The 25,315-nt window shown below is 41.8% G+C and overlaps 1 protein-coding gene across 1 annotated transcript; it reads left to right on the top strand.

Moving 5' to 3' along the window:
- Positions 1–315: 315 nt before the first annotated feature.
- On the top strand, positions 316–19,804 carry LOC120516226 (cystatin-like). The gene is made up of 4 exons (XM_039737728.1): positions 316–476; positions 12,048–12,252; positions 12,327–12,404; positions 19,622–19,804. Exons 1-4 carry the CDS (start codon positions 412–414, stop codon positions 19,724–19,726), a joined length of 453 nt encoding a protein of 150 aa, XP_039593662.1. The 5' UTR covers positions 316–411; the 3' UTR covers positions 19,727–19,804.
- Positions 19,805–25,315: the final 5,511 nt, after the last annotated feature.

Raw genomic sequence — 25,315 nt, 5'->3', positions numbered from 1 at the left:
TTCCCCAGAATTTAATTGATAAATGTATCTTCTGTGACGGACAGGGAGAGAACTGACCAGAGTGGGACAGTTTATGACTTGTATATCCTTTCTTGCTTGTTTGTCTGAAATTATATCTGTGCATCCTTTGAAACCGGAGAAAATGCTGTTGTGAAGACACGAAAGGGGCTGTGCGTGCGTGTGTGTGTGTGTGTGCGTGCGTGTGTGCGTGTGTGCGTGTGTGTGTGTGCGTGTGTGCGTGTGTGCGTGTGTGCCTGATCTGTGTCATTGATGAGTCAGGGGATAGAGACCACAGTAAGAGAAGGGTGGCACGCTGCAGGCTTTCTCTCTGCCCTTTTCCATTCCGAGGAAACCATCTCTCTTGGTGGCCATATCCAGACCGGCCACGCTGCCTGGCCCTACACAGACAGCATGTTGGATCAAAGGCCATGGAGGACCACGTTGGACCATTCAAAGACAGAAAGCCACCTGGAAGTGTAAGCAAGATGAACAGATTATTACTGAGGTTGTAGTATTACTATTAGGCCAACATTCTATGATATGGCGTGTCATGAGGCTTAGCTTTAGTGTGGTAATTAATCTATTTGTAGCTTTGCTCACTCGCTGAACCCCGGGCTGGCGCTACGCGCTCGTCACTTTGCGTTTCTGCCGCTTGTGTATAGGGATGCGGATGTACAATTTAAACAGATTGTTATTTTCATAGGAATTGTTACATATGCATAATAAAACTGACTATATTACATTACAGCGAGTAATTAACCATATTAAAAAAATAGTCAAACGTAATAATTTGAACATAAATTATGTTTCATGTTGCGTTCGGGTTTTTAGTTGCATTATATGATTTTGTTCTGTTTGGTTTTTGAAATTAACACACAAATATTTTTTAAACTTACACTTTTACTGTAAAACTTCATTTATAACATCCATCTATCCATCCATTACCCAACCCGCTATATCCTAACACAGGGTCACGGGGGTCTGCTGGAGCCAATCCCAGCCAGCACAAGGCAGGAACAAATCCCAGGCAGGGCGCCAGCCCACCGTAGGGCATAAAGACACACACCCACACACCAAGCACACACTAGGGACAATTTAGGATCGCCAATGCATCTAACCTGCATGTCTTTGGACTGTGGGAGGAAATAAAAAAACAAAAAACTGTCGGAGGAAACCCATGCAGACACGGGGAGAACATGCAAACTCCATGCAGGGAGGACCCGCGAAGAGAACCCAGGTCTCCTTACTGCGAGGCAGCAGCGCTACCCACTGTGCCACAGTGCCACCCTCCGTAAAAAACATTTTTTTAATTACATTTTCATCAATATCGCATTGAATTTTGATTCTGTGCTTGGACTTACATCGTGACAACGCAACATATAACTGCCTGTGTGAGAATTTAGTTTCTTTCTCTCTAATAAATAAACTATTTTGAATGTTTGTCTCTGTGATTTGTTAATTGTCTTTGCAAAATCTATTCCAACGGGAAACTGTTAATGTTTTAATACGAATGGCATATCAAGGTCTTCTTTGGTGTCTAATGTTATCCGGGGAAAATGTACTACATGACCTTTCTTGGATACATCCTTCTTTCAACAGTAAGACAGTGGAAGACCGGATGGTGTTAACGGTTGTATATATTTTCAAGATATTGTAAGTTGATGTTTTCATCTTCCACACAATCACCACCAACTGTTTCAGCATAGTCCATTGATCCACATTAAACCAATTTGCTGTGTAACCAATCAACAATTTTCGCAATAATTTGTTTGACTAGGATTGCCCGTGTACTCATTTCTTCTGTTGGGATGAAATTCACCAATAAGATTTGGACATAAAACGTCTTCTTTAATTGGGAACTTAAAGTGAGGAAAACGTAAAAATTTATAAGAGCCGAGAGAGCAGGAAATGTGTCTGTCAAAAGTATTCACACGAATGAGATGTGAGAGGACCGTGTGCGTGTTTGAATATGGTTGTAAAGAGGGCGTGTCTTGAAACGATCTCATGTCAAAAGTCTTGTCTCGCGGGACTTGGAACAAATCTTCCAAAAATCCTCGTCTTGTCGCAGGATTTTTTTTATATAATAGAGAGAGTTTTGAAAGCCCTTAACCTGTTGATGTGAGCTGATACTGGTGTCTAAGGCACCAGTAAGAAACTGCTGAGAAGCTACATGGGTCACATCCCTGGTGTAAGTGTGCTCTGAAGGCCAACCAAGCTATGCATGTGGCCGAGGCCGGAGGTGCTGACATCCTGGTGTTACTCCATTGTTGTGGATAAAGAATACAGAAAAAACTTGTGAGTGAATTGAGGACCCAGAAATGGTGCAGGAATGTTACGAATGTGCAAAGTTCAGGAGAGTTTACATGAGTGGAATATTTGTTTGCATTTTTGTGTGCACACATATTCAAATCCAGTCCCCTTAATATGGCCAATTCCTTCTGAATTGAAGCACGCAATGTCATAAGCGTGGCTACTGTAAGCCCATTGGAAAGAACAGGAGAAGAGCAGGCTGGGATTGGTTATAGAAATCCCGCAGACATACAAAATGGCGCTGAAGTCCCTAGAGGTTGTCGGTTTGTGTCTTTGTCGTGTTGTCTTTTAGATCGAGTAACCTTCTGATTGATCTGTTGGAGAGAAGGTAGTGAAATACCTTTAGTTAAGACCTCTGAAGAACCTTATAGAGTGCAGGCAGATTATGTGGTCAGCCATCTGTTGGCTTAATTTTATTTTTGTGTGTAGTTTTTTCCATCCATCCATCATCAAACCCAATATATCCTAACACAGGGTCACTGGGGTCTGTTGGAGCCAATCCCAGCCAACACAGGGCACGATGCAGGAAACAAACCCCGGGCAGGGTGCCACACACACACACACAGACACACCAAGAACACACACACACATCCATCAAGTACACTCTAGGTACAATTTAGGATCACCAATGCACCTAACCTGCATGTCTTTGGACTGTGGGAGGAAACCCACGCAGACACGGGGAGAACATGCAAACTCCACGGAGGAAGGACCCGGGTGTGTAGTTCTTTTATTTTCAAATCTCTTTCCCTTGAACAGTTTTCAGGATGGAAAGAGGGAAAAGACTCAGATTGTCTTGTTTTTTTTTTCTCTTTAATAATTTATGCCTTCTGTACTTTATTTTTGATTGTGTCATTGCACTTGAACTGTTTTTTAATTGATAACTAATTGCCTGACAAAGGACTGTTTTTTTTTTTGTGGCACTTAATGGAATAAATAGCTTTAAATATTCTTCTACATCTTCACCGTATGTGCCTGTCACTACCACCCTGGTTTATCCAGAGCCATGAATTACAAGATGTCCAAGGTGTAATTGTACTGGGGGTTCAAGGAGAAAGGGACATCACACACTTACATTTGTACTCTTTTATGTTTTGGGCGTGTTACGTATACTTGTGTAACTTTCTCTCCTGCTTGTTCTGGTCCTCCAATCTAATTGCCTGGGGTTACAGATGTAAAGGAAATGGAGAAATGCTGCACTAAATCCTGACAATGTGATAAAAGTATGGGATTTGGGGCATTCTGTTAAGATCTACATAATAAAAAAAGTATAAATAGGAAAAATAAGGTGACCCTTTTATCCAGGGCAAATTTTGAGGGGTAGCTTGGAGTGGTCCCAGCTGGCAAAGGGTGCAAGGTAGCAACAACAACCAGGCCAAGTAAAACGATCAGTTCGATCGAATGGGATGAAAGTAGAGAATCAAGAGCTGCCCTGAAGCTTTAGTGTGACACGTCCTGATTGAGATGACGCTTTACTCACAGATGATCTGCAGGACAGATTTCACTTTCCAACGTTTGTTTAAATACAACAAACATGAGCCAGCAATCGCTGTCAGGCGGGTACCTTAGAGCTATTCAGCAATGGTTAAAAATTAAAAACAGAAAATAAATCACCTATAAACCAATCAGCCTCAGACATTAAGGTAAAAAAGGTGTGTACGAACGTCTGTATAAGGCCGAGATTTTGCAGATTGCACGAAGTGCCGAAGGATTTACCAATCCAGCGCAGGTAGGTGCGCGCTCACGACGAACGGGAATTAGCGGGGATGCGCGAGAGAGGAAGACGCACATTGTGTAATAGTAGCACAATGCTATGATAAAATTACTATTTGTGGCATTTCTCTTCTAATTCGCAGCCACGCGGAAAGGTGAGCTGATGAATGTACACAGTAGTTGTTTTCCCCGTGGCGCAGCGCAACAATGTATACTTTTCCTAGATACATAAACTGGGCACGTGGGTTAAACCAATGGCACATTATGGGCCGATCGCAGTCGCTGATATTCTCACCGCCTCAAGTCCAATTACACGACTAAAACTCGCTGCCCATGTCACATTTACTGACCGGTGCCGGTCTCCCAGAACAGCCGTGCTCGCCGCTTTTTCTGATAGGCAAAAGCGTTTTACCCGACAGAGCGGCTGTTTAGGAAGAATTAACAGCTACAGCTACATTCTCTTCCCGTTAATTCTTTTTTCCATTCAGTAATTAGAACATTAGAACACTCTAGACGAGAACAGGCCATTCAGTCCAATAAAGCTCGCCAGTCCTATCCACTTGTTTCTTCCAAGAAAACATCAAGTCGAGTTTCGAAAGTCACTAACGTCTTACTGTCTACTACACTACTTGGTAGCTTATTCCAAGTGTCTACGTTTCTTTGTGTAAAGAAAAACTTCCTAATGTTTGTGCAAAATTTACCCTTAACAAGTTTCCAAAAGTCTCGATCCACTGTACTACAGTAATTCCCTTCATAATTTTAAACACTTCAATCATGTCACCTCTTAATCCTCTTTTACTTAAACTGTAAAGGCTCAGCTCTTTTAATCTTTCCTCATAATTTAACCCCTGTAGCCCTGGAATCAGCCTAGTCGCTCTTCTCTGGACCTTTTCTTGCGCTGCTATGTCCTTTGTCTAGCCTGGAGACCAAAACTGCACACAGTACTCAAGATGAGGTCTCACCAGTGAATTATAAAGGTTGAGCAGAACCTCCTGTGACTTGTACTCCACACATCAGGGCGCTATATAACCTGACATTCTGTTTGCCTTCTTAATGGCTTCTGAACTCTGCTGGGAAATCGATAGCTTAGAGTCCACTATGACTACTAAATCCTTCTCATAAGGTGTACTCTCGATTTTCCGACCGCCCATTGTGTATTCAAACCTAACATTTTTACTTTCTATGTGTAATACTTTACATTTACTGACATTAAATTTCATCTGCCACAAATCTGCCAAAGCCTGTATGCTATCCAAGTCCTTCTGTAATGATATAACGGATTCCAAATTATCTGCTAATCCACCTATCTTGGTATCATCTGCAAACTTAACCCGCTTGTTACTTATATTCCTATCTAAATCATTTATATATATTAAAAATAGTAGCGGCCCTAGCACTGACCCCTAAGAGACACCACTCTTAACATTGGCCAGTTCTGATGAGGTTCCTCGCACCATCGCTCTCTGCTTCCTGTGTCGGAGCCAATTCTGCACCCATCTAAAAACATCACCCTTATCATCATCCTCTTTAATAAAGGTGTCCGTGTGTGTGTGTCTTTTCGTGAATTGCACACGCGCGAGGCTCCGTGCGACACGCACGACCGGCATCGTGGACGCACACACACTGGAAGCTGAGCACACAGTGAATGGCGTAGCCGTAGCCGCGCATGTTAAGCAAATAAAGGACACAATTGCTGGAGAGACCGTGGACGCACACACACTGGAAGCTGGGCACCCAGTGAATGGCGTAGCCGTGGCCGCGCATGTTAAACAAATAAATAAAGGACAGCATCGCTGGGGAGAGTGCTGATTGGGTAGTCGCGGCCGCGCACATAAAATCCATTGCTGGGGAGACGCCACACATACTGCCCCGTGCATGTTTACTAACTAACTATCTACTAACAACATGCCACCCACAAAAAAGGACACGTCAAGTAGGACAAAAGACACAGACCCTCAAATCGTATATAAGCAACATCTCCTGGAAGAACGGTCAGCTCAGCAAGTCAACATCAACAAAAGAAAGGCTGAAAGACAAAGAAAAATACGAGCAAATAGATCAATTGTAAAAAAGAAAATGAGCGTCAGAATATTCCCCGTATTGATTTGGCTCTATCCACTACTAATTTACCCTTTACCATAAGAAGGCGACAATTTCCAGTTACATTAGCCTTTGCCATAACAATTAATAAAGCTCAAGGGCAAACCTTAGAAAAAGTTGCCATTTACTTGCCAGAACCAGTATTCAGCCACGGTCAGTTATATGTTGCATTATCAAGAGTTAGAAGTTTTACAGATGTTGTTGTCAACGTTGTAGATGGTCCTGAACAAGAGTGTTTATAAAAAATGTTGTCTATAATGAAATTTTATTGAAAATTTTCCTCAGGTAAAAAATAAAAACATTTTCCTAAATATCTTCTTCAGATATTGTGTATTACAGATTGTCATAAAGTTTTACACTAAGGCAATATTAATTATACTTACTGTATTGTCATATACGTTTCTATTTTATTTTTAATATTATTTTACTTTAGGCTTCTTGCAAAAATATTTTTAACAAAAAAATGAAGACAATGAGGTCAAGGTCCCTTGCCATTTAATATAGAGTGTTCCTAATAATGTTTATGCAATACTGTTCTTGCGCCCGTTATTTAACGGGCTTAATGTCTAGTGGTATATAAAACACTAGATGCAAGTTTCTCTTCAATTTGTGAGGTTTAAAACACACACGTTTCTTATTCTTCATCGCTACATTTTATGAATGTACTACCTACAGAGAATTCATTGGTTCATTTGGTTGTCAGCTGTCTCGCGTACACAGCCCAGCCATCCGATTAACGAAAAAATCAAACCTGTTGGATTTGATCCTAGTTAGTCGTTGAGCGTATCACATTACATGATCAGCTCCTTGAAAGACAGATACAGTATATAGTTAGCTTGATATTCGACATTGATTTGAAATTTGGACGTTGATGCTTCATATATTGGAAATGAAAACAGAACATGTCATTAAAACCAACTATGGAAAAAAAATCACATTTTCCCACAATTTGTTTACAAGTGCCCTGACGGTTATGTAAGTGAACGCTACTCTTGAGGTTGTGAAAATGATTGACACGTGAGTTGACCAGTGAGTGTCCACCTTATGGTAAACTGGCCAGAGCACGACACACTTGTAAAGCTGAGAGACACTTGTAAAGTTGTAGAAAAGCTGACCTGTGGTTAAATGTTATATTGAATAAATATTATAGAGTTTTATCGGAATTTGACTGCATCAAAATGTCGTGTGGATTCAACATATGTGACAACTACAACTGAAAATCGCCTTTAAGTGGAGACCCTGAGCCGGCTGTGTATTTGCACTGAAGAAGTTTTTTGGGTTTCCCTCAGTTTATGTAGGCTACCTGTTGTCAGTTCTCAGAGTTCCTTGTTATCAGTAATTGCATAGGTACACAGATGTTTATGCCTGCATTCTGTAAATGTCATGTCCTCCAACACATACATAGCCTAATGGTTTGACACAACGTGGCTTGTCTGGCATGCTTGAAGACCATACTGTATATGAAGACCATGAATGTTTAAGAACTGGTCGAATTTTTTTGTCTGTGATGATGATTGGCTAATGAGGTGATTAATTCTGTGTCCATAAAATCTTGTTTGAACAAGATTAAAAACACTGATTTTTGGGACGTCAGGGGTTCCATATATAAGAGGGCATATATAAGAGGGGGAAAAAAAATCCAATGAATTCTTTAGGTTATCTCTTCAAACACAACCATGGAGAAAGCGCACATCCAGTTTAAATGTCTCAGCAGTGAAGGGGTAGCATGGAAAAGACTTATCAAATGAGCAGTGGAAGGTGCGCTATTATTATTTTTAGTTTTTAGTGATTCTACTGGCCGTATCTGAGCAACGCTGAACTATAACCTTAGTTGACAATGTTGAAGCAGATCAGGCACAGGCACCCTCAGCCCCAAACAAGGCACTCGGAGTCTCAGGGCAGGCAGCAGAATCAAGTTTTATTACATGATGCACACAAGTCTCAGATCAGATGAACCTGAGCACCCAGTTTTATTACAATTCTTATCATAAAACTCATTACTCAACCTCGTCTGACTCCTAATCATCTTGTAGCCTTGGACCTGCCTCCAATTAGTTCCACCAACGTTTCCAGCCTAATGAGAATAGTGCTTTGCCCTGCTTATCATGCCCACTTGTCAGGTCTTCACCATTACCTAGTGCCCATCTCCTGATCCTATGTCCATTATCTGACTGAAACTTTCCAACGTTACTCCTTACCCTGTGCAGGTGTCTGAGACCAGTTTATCGATCGAGCAAGTTGGGATCAGGCAGACCCACACATAAGATACTGGGCTACTCAAATGAATAATTCCTTGTTGCACACACATCCCTCAAGGCTCGAGGTCTGGGCAGCTGCATCTCTAAGACAATGGTGCCATTTCTTATCAAACACACTTTCCTTGACTTGTCGTCACCTCATTCTAGAGTCCTGGCAAGCAGAGAAGGAGGCAGAGGCCTAGCTGTGGCAAGTAACTGCTTTTCTTAAAACAATGGACTGTTTAGCCCTCTCAAAGTACACAGTGTCCTTGACTGAAGTTTTTAAGCTTAGCAGCAAGATATTGGTGGTTTGCAACTGCAAAGAGAAAAATAATAAAATATACAGGTGCAGGCTTTTTATGGTTTAACCCTTACTGTACTAGCGTGCACTAAGACACTTTGAATATATGCAAATCATCAACTTTAAGAATATACGTTTCTATCACAACACACCTGATAGACCAACCAACCAACCAACCATTTTCTAACCCGCTGAATCCGAATAGGGTCACGGGGGTCTGCTGGAGCCAATCCCAGCCAACACAGGACACAAGGCAGGAACCAATCCTGGGCAGGGTGCCAACCCACCGCAGGACACACACAAACACACCCACACACCAAGCCAATTTAGAAACGCCAATCCACCTAACCTGCATGTCTTTGGATTGTGGGAGGAAACCGGAGTGCCCGGAGGAAACCCACGCAGACACGGGGAGAACATGCAAACTCCACGCAGGGAAGTGAACCCGGGTCTCCTAACTGCGAGGCAGCAGCGCTAACACTGCGCCACCGTGCTGCCCCCTGATAGACCCCTTTTATGAATTTATAATAGTATGGTGGGTGTAATGAGTAACAAGGACTTGCTAGAAAATTCAATGAAGTAAAAAGTGTGCTATTTGACCCAAAAATGTAGTGGGGTAAAAGTAAGAGTAGGCCTAAATGAAATTTAATCAAATAAAATACAAATAGCACAAAAATGTACTTAAGTGAAGTAATAAAGTAGTTGTACTTTGTTTTTTTATGCTGCTGAGCAGTAGTGAGGCCTCAAATGGGGTACTATGTACCGTTTTGGTCTTCATATTATAAAAAATCGGGAGTGGTCTCCCCTAAACATTCTCATATGCTCAGATATGGCGATGGATATTTGAGGTTGAAGGTAAAGTTGAATAAATCAGACTCTGCAGCTGTATGAATAAAAAAGTACCTCTTCCGATTAGCGGAAATAGCTGAAATGTTGATAGAAATCTATGTTTTGTACCTAATACTTGTATGCAAAATTTGGTTGACCTAAGTGAAAGCATACTCGAGTTATTGTGTTTACACACACAGAGACACACTGACATAATTCCAAAAATGGTATTTTCAGACTCAGGGAGGTCTAAAACGTAGAGATTCATCAAAATCTCGAAATCAAATTTTTGGATGATTACAATAGTTTCCCTACGAGAAAGTAAATTGGACTCAGGGACGTCTAAAATGTCGAGGTTCATCTAAATCTCAAGGTCAACTATCTGGACGATTACAGTACTTTCCCTCTACTTCGTATACAAGAAAGTAAAACGACATAGAAGCGCCACAGAAAGTCCAGAGTAGAGAGACTAGGCTGATGAGAGGACTAAGAGGTCTAAATTATGAGCGGAAATCGAAGCAGTCGAACCTTTTCAGTTCAAGCAAACAAAGGTTAAGAGGGACATGACTGGTGTGTTTGAGTACAGTGGATCCCCGGTATTTATGTAATGACACTGACAAGTGTATCCAGCAGAGGGCGCACTCTCTCTGGGAATATGTTCACTGGAGATGGCAGCCTTTACTAAACCAATATTATATTTGTATTATAGCTTTCCTCAGGGGTACAGTGAGGATTCTAAAAGAAAGAAAGAATCAGTAACACTAAAGGAAGAATATACTTAGTTTCTGTTTAATACAGGTATCGGCTTAACACTATACAATATAATATTCAAAAGAGAGCTGCTGGTGAAAGCATGATGCAGTGGGGGGTTCCTGTAGTCATTATTTCTCCAGCTTTGAGAGAGAGTGTGGGAAGGCATTGTGTCCTATGCTCGGACAGGAGTAATATCTTCCATCCGTCATTAGGTTAGCTCTGAGGTTCAGTGCAGTTGGCCAAGCTTTATGCCTTTTTAAAATGTAAGGTTCCCAAACATGGGTAGAACTTTTTGCTAGCATAGAAGTAATAGGAAAAGGCACACAGTTACTGCAAACCATAGTCAGATTGTGAGACCACTGGGCACACCTTCGCTTCTTACTTAGCTGACAGTGGCCCTGGCCATATATCGATCATCTCCAAACAGGGCACATCAGGACTTTTAAACAGCCTGCCTGAGTCATCTGACACTTGTGCCTTCTCATCTCCCTGTCATGTTCTCTCTATCAGCCGATTTGTGTGGCTTTAGCAAATACCCATTTTAAATAAAATAATGTGTATGGAATAACCCTCACAGATCCATCCATCCATCTATCCATCCATCCTCTTCCGCTTATCCAAGATCGGGTCGCGGGGGCAGCAGCTTCAGCAGAGATGCCCAGACTTCCCTCTCCCCGGCCACTTTTTCTAGCTCTTCTGGGGGAATCCCGAGGTGTTCCCAGGCCAGCCGGGAGACATAGTCCCTCCAGTGTGTGCTGGGTCTTACCCGGGTCCTCCTCCTCCTGGTTAGATGTGCCCAGAACACCTCACCAGGGATGCGTCCAGGAGGCATTCTGATCAGATGCCTGAGCCACCTCATCTGACTCATCTCAATGTGGAGGAGCAGCGGCTCTACTCTGAGCCCCTTCGGATGACTGAGCTTCTCACCCTATCTTTAAGGGTGAGATCACATTGGCAAACTACACAAGATGAGTCACTGATAGTTTGAGCTGGCATTGCATTATGCAAATGAGTTGTATTAGGACTCATCCTGCAATCCATTTGAAGTGGAAAGTCAGAATTTCCAAGTTCCTAGTAGGAAGTTATAGCTGGAATGCTTCCTAAAGTCAGATTTTCTACTCGGAAAGTCAGGACAGACTCGCCAACTCCGACCTCAAAATCCAAGATGGCTGCACCGCTCATCGACAGAAGTAAAAGCTGTAGTAGCATTATACTGTTTAGTAACACTTCTGTCTGTGTCTCACTAAATCAGCCAGCCATACAGTACTGTCCAACCTCTATCTGTGGACATGTACATATGGTGTTTGGGTATGCACAATACTGTGTAATACGTTGTTCAGTCGTTGTCTGTAAGAGCAAGCACAAGAAAGGTTTTTACTTATGATTTATGATTTACTGGAATGTGGTCAACTTGGGTGTGACGCAATGCTCAGTTCTGACAATTGACTTCCGAGGTAAATGAAATGCAGCATCAGAACCTGAAAAGTGCCTTGGTATATGATTCTTGCTAAAGAAATATGTTCTATAAAATGAAGATTGCTCATTCATTCATTCTCTCAGCTTTTTCCAGTCCTGGATTATCTGTGGACTATATAATAATTATGCTTGTGTGAGTGTGCCCAGTGATGGCATTAGGTCAAAGGCTTGTTCTTACCTGTTGTTCCCTATCTCTCCATGACAGTGTGTAGGAATAAGTTGGTTTAGCAAACAGATGGATGAATTTCTTTGATGGTGTCATCATTGAAAGAATGTCTAAGATGGTAAACTAATACATTTTTCATGTATTGAATTCCTTTATCTTTAAGCATGGTTTCCTTGTGGCCTGTCATCTGTGTTTTCCTCCCTGGTATCCTGATTGTCCAGCCCCTAATTCCGGGAGGTCCCCAGAATGTTCCTGTGAACAGGACTGATGTCATTGAAATGGCAGATTTTTCTGTGGACAAATACAATGAAAAGTCAACTGATGAATATTTGGTGAACGATATACAAATAATTAAAGCCACAATGCAGGTAAATATTCTTTCAAGTTTTTCCTAACCAAACTTTTTATTTCTTTTTCAAAACATTTATTTTGTATTTAATAGGTGATTGCAGGAAGGCGTTACGCTTTGGATGTTCTGATTGGGCAAGCAAAATGCAAGAAAAATTCTTTACCTAAAAAGGTACACTCAGTTTTCTTCTATAAGACTTCATTCAGCTCAAGGGTGTCGTGCTGCTGGGTGGCATTTTTATAGTCTTAAATAAAGACAATTGTGCTTAGAGATTTAAGGTGAAGAGAAATATATGACTGGCTGACCCAAAGTTCAAGGAGTACTTTTAAAAAATCTCATCAATGGTGATTGAATTTGGGAGACATCAGGAGTAAACAAATTATAGATTATGATAATGGAGGCCCAGAATTGGTCAACTTGTGTTTGGAGTCAGAGAGCTTTCTTTTTATGATTTGTTTTTATTAAATTAACAACAAAATAACAGATGATATAAGAATAGAGAACCAAAAAGGTGAAACAGTCCAACTAACCCTATCCCATCCTGAGACAAGGGGTAAATATTTTGATAACTTAGTCACCAGGAAAGAAGAGGGTAAAATGGTCATGATGAAGCTCCACCAGAGAAGTGAAAAAGAGCATCGGTTAACAGAAACCAGAATCAGGGGGCTGCAGTAAATCAGGATTTAAATAACTGAGCAGCAATAGTCCAAGTTTAAGTTTTATCTCAGGAGGCACCATTCATCCCTAATGGTGGAGAAAATTGCAGAAAGAGAAATGCATTTGTTCCAGTGGGGACAGCTGGAGCCTATCCCAGAAGGCAATGGGCACAGGCACAGGCACAAACAAACGTTACATGATGCCAGCTCATTGCAGGGTAAACATACTCACACACCAGGGGATGATTTAGCATCACTAGTTCACCTAACCTGCATTTCTTTGGATGGAGGGCGGAAACTGGAGCAAACCCACAAGCAAATTAAAAGCAGGGATGACCCAGGGCTGGACTCACTGACTCCTTACTACAAGGCAGCAGAGCTACAACTGGATCACTGTTCACCTAATTAATTGATTATTAACATTTTTTACAATAATTGTGGCCTTACAAATTGAGGAAAAATTACTTATTTGAGACTTATTTTAGTAACATAGTACATCTGTTGGGGAGGCCAACTGAACCCATATCACTAATACCTCAAGTTCACAATTGCTGAAGTTTAATTTCCTCTGTTCTGCCATATATATATACAGGTATATATATATCCATCCATCCATCCATTTTCCAACCCGCTGAATCCGAACACAGGGTCACGGTGGTCTGCCGGAGCCAATCCCAGCCAACACAGGGCACAAGGCAGGAACCCGTCCTGGGCAGGGTGCCAACCCACCGCAGGACACACACAAACACACACCCACACACCAAGCACACACTAGGGCCAGTTTAGAATCGCCAATCCACCTAACCTGCATGTCTTTGGATTGTGGGAGGAAACCGGAGCGCCCGGAGGAAACCCATGCAGACACGGGGAGAACATGCAAACTTCACGCAGGGAGGACCCAAGAAGCACTACCACTGCGCCACCGTGCCACCATATATATATATATATATACCGTATATACAGTATGTAAGAGCCATTTGCTAGTTATTTAAGTTATATTAAATGTTTGCCTATATATTAGTTCATAGTCTATGGGAGGTCTAAGGGAGGTTCTTGTAACCCCCACAATCTTAATTGAACTGGTATATTCTAACTACCGGTATTTCTTGTCCATCTGATCATAGATTAGTCTCAGTTAGTGACCTGCCTTAATGTGCTCAGTTATATGTGCAGAGCTGTACATTTAAAACATACTGAATGTGAAGTAAAGCAAAGTGAAATAATTCATCCTTAAGTATAGAAACAATTGAAGTTTAACAAGAAGAAGCCTATAATTCTACGTATGTAACATGCATCCATCCATCCATTATCCAGCCCGCTATATCCTAACTACAGGGTCACGGGGGTCTGCTGGAGCCAATCCAACATTCCTCTATTCTTGTGTGAACTGTTTGTTTGAGTTTTCACTAAATTTTTTTAAAATGAACCTTTTAAGACCGAGACATTTATTTTGGCATGTGCCTGACCCATTCTTGTTCCTGCCTTACTTACCAGCAGCTGCAATACAATATCTCTCTCTATATAAAATCTAACGTCTTTCTGTCTGTCTGATTTTCACGGGAGAACTACTTAACGGATTTAGATCGATTTTTTTTCTATAATTTGCTGGAACATTCCAGTTAATTTTGTGACTTCTTTCATCGCATTAAGTATCATAGTTCACTTACAGGAGCGATTTATGTACGTTAATCTGAGAGAGAGGCTGCAAGCCGAAGGAAGGGGGAAGCTTGATGTCAGACGTGGAGAGCCGGGTGGGGCCCTCCTCACTCTCGTGGCATCTTCCGTTCAAATCCCTGTACCTCTGGCCATGTTTTGGAGCGGACCTTGCCTCTGCTAGATTTTTATTGAATTTTAAAGTTTGTCCTGTCTCACTACTGTGCAGGTGGAGCTGCGGGGGACAGCTAGTATACAGTATATATATATATATATATATATATATATATATATATATATATATATATATATATATATATATATACACTGTGAACTTGGACCCGGACACACACAGACGGACATCTTAAATTCACCACACACTGTTTATTTACAATATTTACACAAATATGTCACGTGCACAAACCCCAGTGCCTCTTGCACCGATGCCCCAATTGTCCAGGCCACACAGTCCTTTGTGCCTTCCTTTCCTGGCCGCCTCCAGTCCTCTCTCCAGCTCTGTCCACTTCCACCCAACATCCACTAATGACTGGAGGGAGGCGGCCCCTTTTATAGGAACCCGGATGGACTCCAGCTGCTTCCCGGCAATCTCCCGCGGACACACCCCCGTGTGGCGGAAGTGCCGGCTGCGCACCCAGAAGCAGGTGTCCCCTGTCGTCTTCCCCCCGGCACTTCCTGGTGTGGCGGAAGTGCCGGGCTCCCAGGATAATAAGGTACTGGGGCGCCGCCTGGCGGTGGCCACGGGCCCCTACAGGGCTGGGCTTCCAAGCCCTCTACCCGAGGCCCCCAACATAACCAGGACTGACGCCCCCTCGCGGTCTGGAGGAGGCACAAGCCCTCCTCTCGTCCTCCTGGCCGTCCCAGCCGGGGGCCACAATACGTATATATATACCTCCGTGACCCTGTGTTTGGATTCAGCAGGTTGGAAAATGGATGGATGGATATATATATATATATAGTCCAAAAAAATCAAAATGTGATGACTGTAACATCAAAATCATGGCTTTTTCAAATAAAAGGTTATTTCTTTTGGGTCATCAATCCATTACATTCAGAGGCAGGTACGAGAATGAATGCCGACTTCCAATTTAGCTTGCTCTGATATAGCGACTGGGGCGGAAGGATTAGGGCTTCTCTGGCGGAAAGGGAAATGAAGTCACTAGTTCTCACTATTTTCTTTCCCTGGTCTAGCGTGTAAAGAGGAAACAGAAATTCCTACCATTTTTTTTCCTATTGTCAGTCCCTGCAGTTCCTACCTGTTTTAGGTCCACAAGATGCTTCCTCGGCAAATATGCCTGAATATACTGTATATTATATGGAAAAATAATATTATATGAACGGGTTAAGTATGTTAATGAAAAGCTTATTGAATATGCCGGTCACAGTAATGTATTGAATAGCGAATGAACTTTATTGCTGCGGGTGGCGCAGTGGTAGCGCTGCTGCCTCGCAGTATGGAAACCTGGGTTTGCCCCCCGGGTCTTCCCTGCGTGGAGTTTGCATGTTCTCCCCGTGTCTTCTCCAGGTGCTCCGGTTTCCTCCCACAGTGCAAAGACATGCAGGGTAGGTGCATTGGCGATCCTAAATTATACCTAGTGTGTGCTTGGTGTGTGTGTGCCCTGTGGTGGGCAGACACCCTACCAGGGGATTTGTTCCTGCCTTGTGCCCTGTGCTGGCTGGGATTGGCTCCAGCAGATCCCTGTGACCCTGTGTTAGGATGTAGCAGGTTGGAAGATGACTGACTGATGACTTCATTGCTGCCTACATAAATCTACAATGGAAAGAGTTTAGCAAAAAAAAAAAATACAGTTAATGCCAATGCAAGGTTTTTTTTCTTGCACAAAGGAATAACAACAGAGGTAAGGGCTTATTTAAATGATCATAGAAGTTCAACTCTGCTCAGCCTGTTTAGGGTCACAGAGGCAACATGCCAAGCTGGTCTGACCTGGCTACCCAGTCCTCAACAACTTCTTCCAAATTCCTAGGCACACCCATGCCAGTCAAGGGACATAATACCTTCAACTTTTCATGATTTTGATCCTGGATTTTAAACTTTGAAGATTTTCTGATACTGCCATCATGAAGAGTGAGCCTAATAACCCTGCCCAGGAACCAAATTTCTGCTGCTTATAGCAACAGTCTTGTTGTTTCATTTACTCCCCACAGCTCATGGGTGTAGTTGAGGTGGAGATGTAGACTGACTGCCAAATTAAGAGCTCTGTCTGAGGACTTAGGTCTTAAGACCACTGATCAGTACAAAATCTGCAAAACTGCTATCTTTACACTGATTTTTGGTCAATTTGAAGATCACCTCTTTGTTTCATCTGTAAACAGGTATTTGTATACAGATATAAACCTTAGCTGTCCCATTGGGCCTCACTAACACCTGTTTTGCAGTCCTGACTATGTGCTGGGGTACATAGTGCAATTCCATGTCTAGTAAACTAATTAAATACTTATTTACTATAACTATAGTACCCATCTCTTTCTTCATGATTTTTCTTCCTCTCATTAATGAAACTGTTGCCTCTACACACCTCACACAGCCAAGGTCAAAAGGGACTTTCATGTCCCATTCTGGATCTATTTCTGGGTATATTCCAAAGACAGCTTCTGGGATCATGACCAGTCTGTGGAACCCATGAAGCCGTCTTTCCAGAGTTCCCTCTGAATCTCAACTTCTACTTGTAGTTAAAGGACTATATAACCAACCTTTAGTTTAGCACTCATACCAATGAATAGCAGGGAGCCATAAATAGCACATAATGCCACCCCGATGCCACTTATTGGACTGGGTATGGAGCATAACACCTCCTGGTGGTTCTACTGTCATTATCACAAGTGTTACTTTAGATTAAACTTCCAGCCCAGTCCCAAATCTGCTTCATTTCCTAATGTTACAAACTATTTCTTTACGTGAATTGTAATTTTAACCAAGTGTCCTAGTATTAGGATTTGCTTCTATGTGCAGTTTGCATGTTTTTCCATGTCCACAGGATCTTCTAGAGCCTTGGGAATCCTCACATAGTCAGACTGGCGACTCAAAACTGGATCCGTGCAAGTGCGGTGATGTGTTTAAATACATTGTTATGACAATCAGAATCCCATTTAGGTCTTGTTCTGGCTTTGCTCCCATTGCTGCCCAAACAGACTGTAGCTTTATTCTCATTCTCTTCTTCACTACTACCTCCAGGGAGACCAGAGTGTGTCCCACAACTGAGCCTGCTCTTTTGATTAGCATGTTGATTTGGTGGGCTTCTCTTGAAGTAATGGTACTGGCAGAGTACACCACAGAATTGAAAATCACACTGGCTGTCACATATAGATGTAGAAGTTGTGAAGGATGTCACTACCCACATTAAAGGAATGCCTTCTTCTAAGACAAAAATAGTCTGCTCTGCCCTTCTTTATATAGTTCCTCGGTAATGCGAGGCCAGTCCAGCCTGTTATAGATTTGGACCCCCAAGTACTTGTAGTAGCGCATTACTTTAGAATCCATTCCATGATTAGTTACTGGGTTTAGAGGCCCTTTGGTGTGGCAAAAATCAAGAGCCAGTCCCTTTGTTTTGCAAATGTGAAGTGGCAGACAGTTCTTTCTGCACCAAGAAAGTTCTCCATCTGACTCCTATACTCAGTCTCATCCCCCTTGTCAATACACTGCATAAGTGCAGAATCGTTAGAGAATTTCTGGAAGTGAAATGGCCTGTGTTATATTTATAGCCCAAGGTGCTTTGGGTGAACAGAAATTGAGAGAGGACTATTCGTTTTGGTGCTCCAGTGTTGCTGACGTCCATATCACAGGTACAGTCCTTGAGCCTTACAACCTTGGTCTACCAGACAGGTAGTCCATTATCCAGGGCACCATAGGCTTATCCACCTGCACATCTCTGAATTTATCCGCTAACAGAGATGGCTAGATGGTATTGAAGGCACTGGAGAAATAAAAAAAAACGTAATTCTCACAATGCTGCCAGCTTTGTCCAGGTGTGAGTAAGCCTTGTGGAGCAGATACAGAAGATAATCACATCTTTCACTCCAATCTTTGTCCAATAGGCAAACTGCAGTGAGTCCAGATGGTCTACTACAAAACCCACATGACTAAATGAGTGTAGATCAGGATCAGCCTCTCAAATGTCTTCATGATGTGGGATGTAATTACCACTGGTCTGTAGTCATTAGACGAGGAGGCGTCTACCTTCTTTGGAACTGGTACAATACAGGATGCTTTCCATAGCAGCAGTACTTTGTGCAGTCTTTGTGACAGACTGAACAGATGACAGAGGATACCACAAAGTTGGTCACCACAAACCTTATAAACTCAAGGACTGACTCCACCTGTTCCCACAGTTTTTCCTGTGAGAAGCTTCTTCGGTTGTCTCCTCACTTGGTCATTGATTTACAGGACCCAAGCTGATGGTCAGTGGTGGACTCATCACTGGCCTTTCCTGCTGAAGTGGTAGTAGTTGTTCATGTAGTAGGGATGTGTAGGGATTAGTTTGTGCATTCTAGTAGTTTCTAAGGTTATGGGTTTAAATCCTGCCCAAGGTTCCATTTGTAATCTTGAAGGTATCCTTTATATAAAAGCATGAAAACTGCCTGTTCCTCATATAGTGATGTTTTTAGGAGATTTTCAGTCAGAAAAATGGTGTATGAGTACAATGGAGTAGTGCAGTGGCAGTTCTGCTGCTTTGCAACAAGAAGGCCAGGGTTCACATCCTGGGTGCTCCCTGTGTGTAGTTTGCATGTTCCCCTTGTGGTTGATATGCCAGTTAGGTGAATTGGCCTTTCTAAATGGACCCTTGTGTGTGTCATGCTGCAATAAACTGGCACATGTTGTTCTTACCTTGTGCCTGAAGATTACTGGGATGGGCTTCAGCTGCCTGATGACCCTGCCATGAATAAGGTTAAGAAGATGCATGGATGTGACATACAAAGTGAAAAATTAGTTTGATTTTAAATGTAACACATACACATGAACCACTGAGTCTAGAATGTTCAAATTTGTATCAGCAAAACGGTGCTCAGCTTCAAATACATTTACGGATTCTTTTTTTTTTCCAGAAATGTTGTCACTTTGTGGTAGTAGTTCCTTTACTGAGGAGAAAAGAGCTTGAGAAAATCACCTGCAGTCGTCACTGGAGTTTTTGGCCAAAATGTCCTCTTTAAATGCCTGAAAGCCCCATTTGTGCATTTTTCATGTTTGCGGTATATGATGTTTCAGGATGTACTGCTCAAATAATAAATCTGTTTCAAGCATTAAATCAGTGTCTGTGTAACAATTCACTCAAATTCTACAGGGTGAGCCAAAATGCAGTACCACATTTCTCAAGGTCATTGGACAAGGTAGTGGCAGCCCAGTGGGTTGGGGTGGGAGTCCTTTGATAGGCAATCCCTTGTAGTTTTCAGTCTGCAACATGCCTTGGTCCGGTGCACACCGTGCTTTCTCTGTCGAAGCGTTCTTCAAAAACAATGAATCCATCATCACTACTTCAGCATTCCTCCTAACGGTGACATCCCGAATTAGAAAACGATTCTTTAGTGGGTGGCTACATTTAGACAGACGGGTATTACATTGAACAGAAAATCTCCAGGCCATCCTTGGACCGTACGAATGCCTGAAAACATCCAAGCTGTAAGGGCGTCAGTTTTGCAGTCTCCAAGACGTTCAGCACGCAAACATGCTTCTGCCTTGGGCATTTCCAACACGTTTTTGAGGAAGATTTTGCATGAGGGCCTTAATTTACATCCATACAAAATGTTGGTAGTGCAGGAACTCACTCACAGAGACTGGGACAGTATGCAAAATTTCGGCAAATCGTTCATCGAGATGCCAACATCATGTGCAGCGACGAGGCACATTTCCACTGGCAGGGTTGTGTAAATAAGCAAAATTGGGCTAAAACCAACCCTCGTGAACTTCATCAGAGACCACTGCACAGTGAGCGTGTTACAGTTAGGTGTGGCATTGCAGAATTTGGCTCATACGGTGTAGAGATCCATGCCAATTTTGCGGGAGATGTTTCCGGGGAAGGGCAGCATGGAGGTGCAGTGGTAGCGCTGCTGCCTCGCAGTAAGGAGACCTTGTTCGCTTCCCGGGTCCTCCCTGTATGGAGTTTGCATGTTCTCCTTGGAAAGTAAAGCGTTGGTACTCATCTACCTATACTGTTAATGTAATCAAATATTTTGGAAATCTCCCTGTCAATCAAATACTATATGTAACTTGTGGTCTATAAAGGGTGCTATTGAGCCAAACTCAAATGTTGCATATGAACAAGAAGAAGTAAAAAAGAATCTACTCCTTTACATGAGAGCTTTAATGGATTCCTATAAGTAAGTGTACCCTGTTCCTCCCTATCAATTAGCTTACGACATTCAGTGAGGAGTCAGTAGTAATCACACCACAGCAGTGAATTATGACAGAAGAGACCACTTTTCTAAAATAACACACACACTACTTTGAGTCCCCATCCCCTCCTCTGGGTAATTTTTTTGGAATTAGCGCATCTGCCATGTATGAGTATAAAATCAGAATGCTTATGGGCTTAACTATTATTATCTATGGCTCTAAGCACAGGTGTGCACTCACTGTTCTGGAGGAGCTACTTAAATGGTGTACATCTTAGATAGCATCTTGAATTAATTACTGAAACAATCCAAAATCCTAAGAAAGTGGCACAATAGATAGTACTGCCTCATCATAGCTCCAGTTTTTGTTCTATCGTTCCACTTCCCTTGTCTCAAACACGCACAATTTACTGGTAATTCTCCACCAGCCTGGCATGGATATGCACATGAGTGTACCCTGTGATGGACTGGCAATAAGGGGTAGACTCCTGCCTTTTTCATGAAGCTGGAAATGTGGGATCAGGAAATGGAAGGAAGCATGTTTGAAAATAGACTGCCTCTGTTTATCTGACCCTAGCACAATGCTCTTTATTAAGTCTGATGAAATATTAGGTAGCTATAAATGCTTCCATAACTTAACCAAGCATTCTCCAAATCACTTAATCCAATTTAGAGTCATATGGTTTGGAGACTGCCCTGCACTGAACACAAAGCAGGAAAACAGCTCTTGACATGGTGCCATTCCATCGCTGGGCCCACTCACACACAGCCACACTTTCTCAGAGCCAATGTAAAGTTGTCAATTATTCTATCAGTCACAACTTTGATGGTGTGGGAGGAAGACCCAAACTGACATGGGGAGAATGAGAAGTTTCCACTTGGTTAATGACTGGCAGGTGAATTTGACTCAAGTTGTGGGTAGAGTTGCACGTTATACCAGTACCGGAAAATTATTGAAAAACCCAATTTTGAAATGGTATGGTATGAGCATTAAGATTATTTTGGTACAAAAAGTAAATTGCTGATTTCAAACACCTTGGGAACCGCCCCCCAGCTTTAATTCATATATTAATCATGTTTCATCTGGCTTAAATCACATGCCCCTCTTACCAGCAATCTCCAACCCAATCCCCAGGCCCAGCTCCTAGTATTGATTTACGGAGTGCGGTGGAGAAGGTAGTTGTGTATTTGTGCTACAAGGGGCATAACCCCCTGCCTCCATTTAATGATATAAGGAGAGCAGTGCAACAGGAAGGCAGGTGCTGTATGTGTGTGTAGACCGGGGGCTAGAAGGGGGGCTGGAGCCAGGGTGTGGGGCTCAGGGGTCTTTTGTTGTCCTTATTTCCTTTAGTTTCAATCTGAAAGAAATATCTGGTATCGGTATTGAAGTCAAAATGTTAGTACTGATTTAACATTAGTTGGGAGGCAGCACTGCTAACCACATCTTCCATTTCTGCTTTCCTATTTGTACAGTTCCATGCAAAAATGGAAAACATTATTTTGAAATACATATTTTGCTGAAATGTGAAGTAAAAAAGTACAAATTTGAAAGCAAACAAGCTAAAACAATAAAAATTTCAGATTAGATTAGATTAGATTAGATTAGATTGGATGCACTTTCTTAGTCCCAAGGGGTTATTTAGATGCAGGCAACAGCAGAAACATAAAAAACAAGGATACAGACTAAGGGACAAATAATACAGCCAATAGATCAATCAATCAATCAATAAATAAAATGTATATTGTACAGAAATTGCAAATTGAAAATGCATTAGCAAAAGTTTTTCTCAAGACTGGTTCACTCATGGAGTTTGCATGTTCTCCCTGTGTCTGCGTGGGTTTCCTCCGGGCGCTCCGGTTTCCTCCCGCAATCCAAAGACATGCAGGTTAGGTGGATTGGTGATTCTGAATTGGCCCTAGTGTGTGCTTGGTGTGTGGGTTGGCACCCTGCCCAGGATTGGTTCCTGCCTTGTGCCCTGTGTTGGCTGGGATTGGCTCCAGCAGACCCCCGTGACCCTATTCGGATTCAGCGGGTTAGACAATGGATGGATGAATGGATGGTTCACTCGTTAGTCTAGTCTAGATTAGACAATTCCAGAGCCCATTAAATTCTTTGACTCTTCAAAACATTACACAACACTCAACAACCAGAGACACTGAAGAATAAACCAATTGATTCTAGTAATGCAGGGGAAGGCTAGAAAAAGCTATCAAAGAACTTCCAGCTTTGGAATTTCCACATTCCAAAACATTATTAAGATATGGCAGTTGAGGGAAACTGCTTGGTGGTCAAGATAAGATCTGGAAGATTAAGAAAACTGAGATAAAAAGGCTCATACACTGTGCAGAAAGACAAATTAAAATCCTCTTGTGGCGACAGGGGACTTGCAGGCTGGTTCAGCTGAGAAAGGAGTGGTGGTGCTGACGCGGTCTTCATGGAACAGCCATCAGAAGGAAAACCTACTTGCAATTTCATCACAAAAAACAATATTGTAAGTATGCAAAACACCATCTTCATAAGATAGAGGCACTTTGGAATCAAGTGCTATGGTCAGATGAAGTTAAAATTTGGCCATAACCACGAGACAAACAGGAGCAGCATTTGGAGAAATTAACACTTTGATGATGATTAATTATGGAGGTGAATTTATTATATTGAGCTGTGTGGCAGCTACTGGCACATGAAACATTGTGTGAGTATGGGAACGAATATGAACAAATCCTTCAAGAAAATAATCAGACAGTGAGAAAACTGAAGCTAAAAAAGGATGTCTACTACAATGACACTAAGCACTCTTTGAAATCTACATTGAAGAACCTCAAGGGACACAAGGTGAAGGTTTTGTAAAGGCCCTCACTGTCTCCAGACTTAAACATCATTAAAATCTGAGTGTCCATCTTAAGTGTGCTGTGCACTCAAGGCAGCCCAAAAAGATCTCACAGCTGGAAGTGACCTGCAATGAAGAATGGGGGGAAATTTGCAAGCATTTAAAGACTCATAGCAGCATACAAAAAACATTTGAAAGCTGTCATTTTTGCCAAAGTTGGTGTTACCAAGTGCTGACTTAGTAGGGTGTTCAAATTTTGGAAAATACCATATTTACTCTGTAGCTGTCGCAAGATATGTGTGTATATATATATATATATATATATACAGTATATGTAAATTTGATGTTTAAATTTGTAAAATATATTTTGTAAATTATATTGTATATCATAATAGTTGTGGTGCAGTCTTATTGTTAATAATATTTACTTTTCTAATTGTAATTTTATTTATTTTTGATCGCAATGTATTTGTACATAAGTTTACAAAGTTGGTCTGAACGGAAGGGTGCAGTGGTCACATGATTAGGTTCATTGGTGGAGCGGAAATGCACATTGTGACACACTTAATGGACGCTGAGCTGTTTAGTTTTAATAAGATAGTAAGAAGTGAAGTATCAGAGAGACTGTAATAGAGACTCTTGAATTTCTGGTCAGAAGGCGTACACGGTATGTTTTAATTTTGTTATCCTTACTCATGTGTAATTCATTAATTGTTTAATTTACTAGCTTTATTTTATTTTCGTTTTTTCATGGTGTTTGAGAGTTGTAAAAGAGAGTGAGTGAGCAAATAAAAACTCTTCAAACATCCGTCGGAGCGTGGTCTCATCTGTACCAGGAGAAAACTTTCAGGAGCAGCTACATACTTCTTCTTTAAAGTAAAAAAATAAATTGTATCTGTACATTAACATTTTCATAAAAATACCAGTTTTGTAACTGTAGATGTATTCACTAATTGTTCACTTTAAATCTCAACAAAATATGTAATTTGGACAAGAGGTGTCCAAACGTTTGTACGGAACTGCATTGTTTCACTCAGAGTACTCATAACTGGTTGTTCTTGTGGTCTCCTAATACAAAAGTCATTGTTTTCTCCCATGAAAGTTGCTCACATTAAGCATAGTTAGTGCTCTAAATAATTCTGGCATGACCAGGTCTGGATGCGTTCTTTAGCGTGACTTGCAAAGCAGTAGTAGCAGTATTAATAAAATTGTAACATGTACAGATTACATTAAAATTCTCACTTGTATGTCCAACCAACATGCAATATCTTGCCACTCTATGCATGATAGGAATTGAGGTTCACACGTATACATGTAAATCAACACACTCAGCAAAGAAACAGCACTAAATTCTACTGTCAGCCCAAATCCTTTTTCATTTTCTGTTCCCTAAAGATACATTTTATATTAAATGGGAGCTAGAACTAGTCTGTATCTCTTAAATTAAGGGACATCTAAAAGTTGTATAGAACAGAGCAGGCATTGCCCATTTTGCTCGGCTTTCAGGTGGCACACACAAAGTGTATTAGGACAGCGGATTTGACAGGGATGCACAAAGCCAGCTGCGCCCGCACCTGCACTC

This window comes from Polypterus senegalus, chromosome 16, assembly GCF_016835505.1.
Source record: "Polypterus senegalus isolate Bchr_013 chromosome 16, ASM1683550v1, whole genome shotgun sequence".
Taxonomy (NCBI): Eukaryota; Metazoa; Chordata; class Cladistia; order Polypteriformes; family Polypteridae; genus Polypterus; species Polypterus senegalus.
The sequence above is the reverse complement of the archived record's forward strand: the minus strand, read 5'-3'. Positions and strand labels throughout refer to the sequence as shown.